This window comes from Cynoglossus semilaevis, chromosome 17 (genome assembly GCF_000523025.1).
Source record: "Cynoglossus semilaevis isolate Cse_v1.0 chromosome 17, Cse_v1.0, whole genome shotgun sequence".
Taxonomy (NCBI): domain Eukaryota; kingdom Metazoa; phylum Chordata; class Actinopteri; order Pleuronectiformes; family Cynoglossidae; genus Cynoglossus; species Cynoglossus semilaevis.
This window is the reverse complement of record NC_024323.1, coordinates 12,851,344-12,857,516: the sequence shown is the minus strand read 5'-3', so window position 1 is coordinate 12,857,516 and position 6,173 is coordinate 12,851,344. Positions and strand designations below refer to the sequence as shown.

Here is a 6,173-nt window from a genome sequence, read left to right as displayed (position 1 = left end):
CGCAGCCAGTCCGGCCCCTGCCGTAGCCCCCCCTGGGCCCCCCCCCACCCGACACAGCGCATGCAGAGTAAACGAGTGAGAAGACACGACAGAACTGCTCTGCCGTGAACACGAGCGACTGGTGTCATGCAACACTGGAGACAACGCCGGCCGCTGACGGATGGAGGGGAACATGGTCTCCATCAGTATCCATTCAGCTTGCTGATTGACTGAGGGGGGAGGAGGAGGTGGAGGGGGAGTTTGTTGTACCAGTGGATGCAGGTGGACGCCACGCTGCAGCAGAACTGAGAGTACACAACTGAAGGAGGGGGGGGTCCAGCCAGCCTCATCCATCATGCAAGAACTGACTCTCTCACACACACCCACCTGCCCACGCACTTACACACACTCACCACTAGGAAATCACCACAGTAAGCCCATGCAGAAACCCTGGCTTACAGTGGCTGCCGTTAACAGAGGAAGAGTGAAGGACTGGCTGATTGAACAGCCAATCAAATTAAAAGAAAAAAAAAAGAAAAAATTTTCAAAATCTCAGCACATGCTCATGTGACAAATCAAAAACAATAATAATGTTTCATAGAAATCCTCATTACACACACACACGGACATTTGGACACAAAACAAAAAGTGTACAGATCTGTGTTAGAAAACCAGTGAACATGCGTCAGAGTTTGATTCCCAGCATGCTGCTGTTGCACCAGGAGCCATAAGCTTGTCACAACCACTTAGCCACAACACCAGCGGAGGGGAAGGTAACGCAGAAGGGGTGTTTTTTTTTTTTTTTTTTACACCGAGGGGTTGAATAAAAGAGCATCTGGCGGCAATCTGCCATGCATCATCCTTCTCGCTGCGTTCCTCTTGAACCCTCTGGTGCCAACTACACAAATATCATTCCAATTCTGTGGCAGAAAATAACTTCTGTGTGGTAACATGTAGCGCATCAGTGGGAAAAAAAAAAAAAAAAAAAGAAAAAAAGTGAGGAGGCAATAGATAAAAGTGGAGGGGGAGGAGGGGGGGTTACCTGTTTTCATGACTTTAGCTTCAGGCTCACAGTAGCCAGCCCTGACTCAGTCCAGTATACAGTGATGTAATTGATCAAAGGGTTGTTAAAGCTAATCGGAGATGAGAAAAAGTACCAAAGTATTCACATATCCTATCGAAGCATGTGGTAAGGATAGACATATTAACTATGTTAGTGTATGACAAATTCAGCCGTGGCACAAAAGTACATGAGAGTGGTGCCAATCAGTATAAGGAAAGGTGAATTGTACAGACGGAGTGAGGGATAGGTAAAAGAAAAAAAAACATTGATTGTGAGGCGGGAGGGGAGGCGGGGGGGGACACAAAATACTGCGGAGAAACAGTAACCAGCATGCTTAATGTAGTTGTTGCACCCCCAGTCATTCTCACCACAAAACATCAACAAAAAGGAAAAAGAAACGACTTAAAAAAAAAAATTTAAAAAATTAAGAAATAAAAAAAAACAATAGGGAAAACCAGGGGATGTGATACCAGTGGGCTGCATCAGAGCATGTCACTAAAGGGAGGATGGGAGCTAGCTAGCTAGCAGTGAGTGATCGAGCAGAAGTACGATGGGAGTACAAACAAAAGACAGAAGAGGAGGAAGAGGAAGAGGAAGAGGAGGAGGAGGAGGAGAGAGAGGGAGAAAATTACCTCTATCTTACGACCTTCCACCAACGTGCCGTGGAGTTTTTCTCTGGCTTTTTCTGCATCGGCGCTGTTCTCAAACGTCACAAAGCCGAATCCCTGAGGGAGAGAGAGAGAGAGAGAGAGAGAGAGTGGAGGAACAAGCTGCTGGTGTTGACTGAGGGACACTTGAAGAGCATTCTGACATTTCAAAATAGATTACAAAATGTGATGCTCAAGTTCTCTAAAGTGCAAGAAAAAAAAGGGGGGTGTGGTTGTGGTGGAGGGGCATTAACGACAGGAGAAACCTGTCCACTAGGGGGACGGGGGGTCAGGTGACGTCGGCGTACTTACCTTTGAACCCCTCTCATTAAAAATAATCTCTACATCCAGAATCTTCCCAAATTGCTGCAAATGAATGAATGAGAAAATTAGCAACAAAAAAAAAATCAGATTAAAAACAATCAACAACAACGTGTAACTGTTTAAAAAGTTTGAACTTTATCTAAAGGGCAAATTAACTGCAAGGTCAGAAACTTACATAAAAATCTTACAGTAAGTTACGCTAACCTCACACTAGGGGTCACTGTTACACAGAAAACCTCTTTACTCTACTTCAGAGAGTTTTTCTGTGGCTTTCTTGGCCGTACACTTGGCTCTGACTCTGTTCCCTAGTTTGGTCACCGACGCTAACACAGTGACACATATAAGAGAAGAAAATGTTCTCCTGAAGCAACAGAGGAATACACACTGTGTACTACTGAGTATGTACTACTGAGTCTCCTGAATACTGAGTGTGTACTACAGTATTAAAAAAAGGAATTCTGTGACTATTCTAACGCTTCTTACCCCGAACATCTGCCTGAGATCTGGGTCCCGGAAGCGGAAGGGAATGTTTGAGACGTGGAGTCGTTTCGGAGTTCCTTTGGCCTCTGAGGAATCTCCGGCAGATCCTCCCGCTCCCGCGCCTCCCGCGCTGCACTGCACACCCGCCTCTCCTTGGGACGTCTCGTCCGGTTTCCCCTGTGGATCAGAGAGGCCAAAAGCACATCTGAGATCTGTAGGATCTTCAGTCCCACTGCACTTTCATCAATTCCTGTGTTCATCGGTCGTTTTTATTTGACTAAACACGATGACATCTGCTGCAGGTTTCTCTAAAGTCAATACGGGGAGATGAAGAAATTCAGTGTGTGTGAGAGTGTGTGTGTGAGTGTGAGTTCATGCCTTTGACTGGGTTTAAAAATAAACATTACAATCTTATCTACATTTTTATTTGGGTTTAGTGCCGTGTGGTGAGGTCAAACTCAGGTCGTTTTCAACGTTCTTAATGTAAATATCTGCCGTTTAAACGCACTTTGGAGAAACAATATTTAATACGTGCAGGATGAGAATATGAGGAAACTTCATAACAACAGATGGAACTATGGAAGTGATAAAAAAAAAAAAATTAAATTCATTAGTATAGAGAAAAAAACAACAATAAAAACTTGTTTTATAATAGGTTATATTATAATATTAATGAAAATTCTCATTTACTTTTTTTCACTTTTTAGAAAAAACGCAGCCTGGAGATGTGTCTAAAAATTCAACCCTTTAATTGAATGTTGTTGTCATGAATCCTGTTGCGTTGATGTGCACTTAGGTGCAGATGTGTTGTGATGTTGTGACGTTGTGTTGATGCTCGCTCACAGCCGTACAGTTAAAGCTAATTAAATGTGTCGGCCGTCTGTAGCCATCACGCTAACGTGAGTGAAAACAAAAGGTTAATGCGAACCCTTAAATCCAGACAGCAGATGTCGAGGCAGGTCTGGTCCACGGGACTTTACGACCGTTATTAACAGCGTGGCTTAATATTTTATGTGATAAAAGCAATAAACAAAACAAAAAAAACCCCAAACCCATAAATATGTCTGAAAATGAGAAAAACAGGAGCGTGTCGTCTGTGATTATCATAAAATATGCCCCTCGTTTGCTCTGACAGTTAACTACCACTCGGGGCATTTGTGAGCACGTTGTTACTCACGTTGCTGCTGCCGTTGGCGGTGGCGGAGGCGGTGCCTGCATTAGCCCCTCCGGCCCCTACCTCTGCTCCACCTTGGCCCCCGGCACTGAACATGGCCCCGGGGCCAAACTCCGTCCCTGGGAGGCCGTTCTGGGGCGGGGGAGGAGGCGGGAATGCTGTGAAGGGTGGAGCCACCAGACCCTCCTGTCCTCCTGTCGAATCCTGGGAGCCCTGTGTGAGCGGGAGGGAGGGAGAGAGGGGGAGAGAGAGGGGGAGAAAAGTGGAGGAGATAAGTTAACATATATTTATATATATTACCGTCAGCGAGTCGTGTTTTCATCGCCCGCCGGCGCCGGATGGAGGTAAAAGGAGAGGGTTAAAATCCTGCCTATTGAATTTCACTCTCTCTCTCTCTTTCTTTACTCACTAAACCCCCCTCTGTCACTCATGTGATCCCCTCCCTCTGCCCCTCCCCCTCCCCCACTCTACCTCCATATCTCTGTCAGGCATGTGTTTTCAGTCAGCCGACCATGAAATATTTACAGAAAACACATCTATTATTAACAGCGAAAATTTGATACACGGCGACAGAGACGCAGGCGGACGCTCATGGGCCGCACGGCCGCACAGAAATGTTACAGGGGAAACCATGACGCGTTAATTGTGACATGTTTACTGCTGCTGCTGATGCTGCTGCTGCTGCACTGGTCAACGTTGTGGAGGTCATTTATAATTCAAGTTCTCAGCAAAAAAACAAAAAAAAACTTCACTGCCTGCGGCCTCTTATTTTTTTCCACCATTACAGCTGTAGGAGCAGCCATGGGTTTTTGTAACTACACGGATGATGATGATGCTGCTGCTGCTGGGGGGGAGGAGGGGGGTGATTACACCTTCAGAGGAGTGTGTGTGTGTGTGTGTTTGTGTATAGACGTGGTACTTTGGTTGCAATCTCAGCGATTGCATAAGGTGAAAAAAAAGAGAAAAGCAGCGACAGAGGGAGAAAAGACGGAATGTTTAGCGTCGGAGCTGCGTCTGCTCCGAGAGAAAGAAAGTGTTTGTCCCTGAGACGATAACAGAAGTCACTCCTGGAATTAGTCTGCGCTAAAACAAACCGTCTGCAGACAGCTGTTTTAATTAGACGGCCAAACTTACGATTGCATAAGGTGATAAGCTTCTTCTGCTTCTTCTTCTTCTTCTTCTTCTTCTTCTCTAATCCCCGAGTCTGAATGCAAATTATTTGTTGCATTAACCACTGCTCTCTCTCCCTCTCTCCCTCTCTCTCTCTGGCTGTAAACAGCCAGCTGATGCTGAAAGGCTCATCTGCAAGAGAGCCAGCGTCTGGGGTATGTTCCGCACAGATAGGAGGCTTCACCGTGGGGAGAGAGAGAAAAAAAAAAAACAGAGGGGGAAAGGAAAGAAAAAAGAAAAAAAAAATCTGGAAAAACGTGTCATCAGCCACTGTAATTGTAGTGAAGGGTGAAGTGAGGACAGGAGAAAAAGTTCAAGTTTGATTTCTGTGTCTCAGCTTTGTGTGGTCATAATAATAAAAAAAAAAACAATTAAAAACCGTAGGTTAACACCCACTCCCCCCGCCCCCCCCCCAGACTGGTTTGGTTAAATCACAGACTGTCAGTTCTTGTCAGAACATGCAGGTCTACAAACGTGCAGTAGCCTGAACTGAAGGGTGTGTCCTGTGGAGCAGTGGTTTCCAGCCCACAGATGAGACATAAACACACACACCGCCCCCCCGCTGCCCCCCCAGAAAGTTACTTCAACACTGACAACATACTGGAACCAATAATAAATGGTATTTTTTCAGAGGAATCTGCTCGAGGTTATTGAAGTGATTACCAAACACCATCAAAATATCTATATATCTATAACATAAAGTATGTTTTTTTTTAAAAAAATGCTGCATTTTAAAGTGTTCCCAAACTTTAGTCACGGACGTCGCCTCGATTCATGACAACTATAATCGAATCATTGATTAATTGTTTCAGCTCTGAATGAAACAAAAGACTGTCAGTGCAAAAAAAAAACACAACCTCCACGTGCACGCTCCTGTAGCAGCAGCAGCAGCAGCAGCAGCAGCAGCAGCAGCAGCAGAGTCCGGGGAGAACGAGGGAAAGGGAAAAAGAAATAATGGAAAAATAGGAAAGGGGGCTTTATAGGAGTGAAGAGGGGGATTGTGGGAAAGAATGATCTGGTTTTTTTTTTTTTGTATGTAATGTCTGGTCTCGACACCAACTTTCCAGACTGGATTCTAACACGCGGCGATTGGTTTTAAAATAGGCATACGAGAGGAAATAAAATGATCTACGAGGAGCTGAAATCAGAGCCAATCAGCCGTCGCCGCCGTCGCCGCCGCCGCACTTTCAGTTCTCTTCAAAATCCACAATCTGGTGTCTCTACTAAAAAAGCACCATCTGGAGAAGGAACGATTGTTTCGTACTCTGTGTGTGTACACACACACACACTAGCACACACCAGTTGTGTTACCTGAGCCACCATATGTTTTCCATAC

General features: G+C 45.2%; 1 protein-coding gene across 8 annotated transcripts in view; it reads right to left on the bottom strand.

The window, feature by feature from the left end:
- LOC103393382 (RNA binding protein fox-1 homolog 2-like) overlaps positions 1-6,173 on the bottom strand; it is a 42,755-nt gene that overhangs the window by 15,200 nt on the left and 21,382 nt on the right. For all 8 annotated transcript variants that reach the window (XR_003052403.1, XR_003052402.1, XM_025064346.1 and 5 more), the window contains 4 exons: positions 3,671-3,880; positions 2,497-2,670; positions 2,002-2,055; positions 1,675-1,767 (listed from right to left, as the gene is read on the bottom strand). Coding sequence is in view for 6 of the 8 variants with exons in the window: in XM_025064346.1 (XP_024920114.1) it covers positions 1,675-1,767; positions 2,002-2,055; positions 2,497-2,670; positions 3,671-3,880 (531 nt within the window). In the remaining 2 variants the exon portion in view is untranslated. The remainder of the gene's footprint in view (positions 1-1,674; positions 1,768-2,001; positions 2,056-2,496; positions 2,671-3,670; positions 3,881-6,173) is intronic.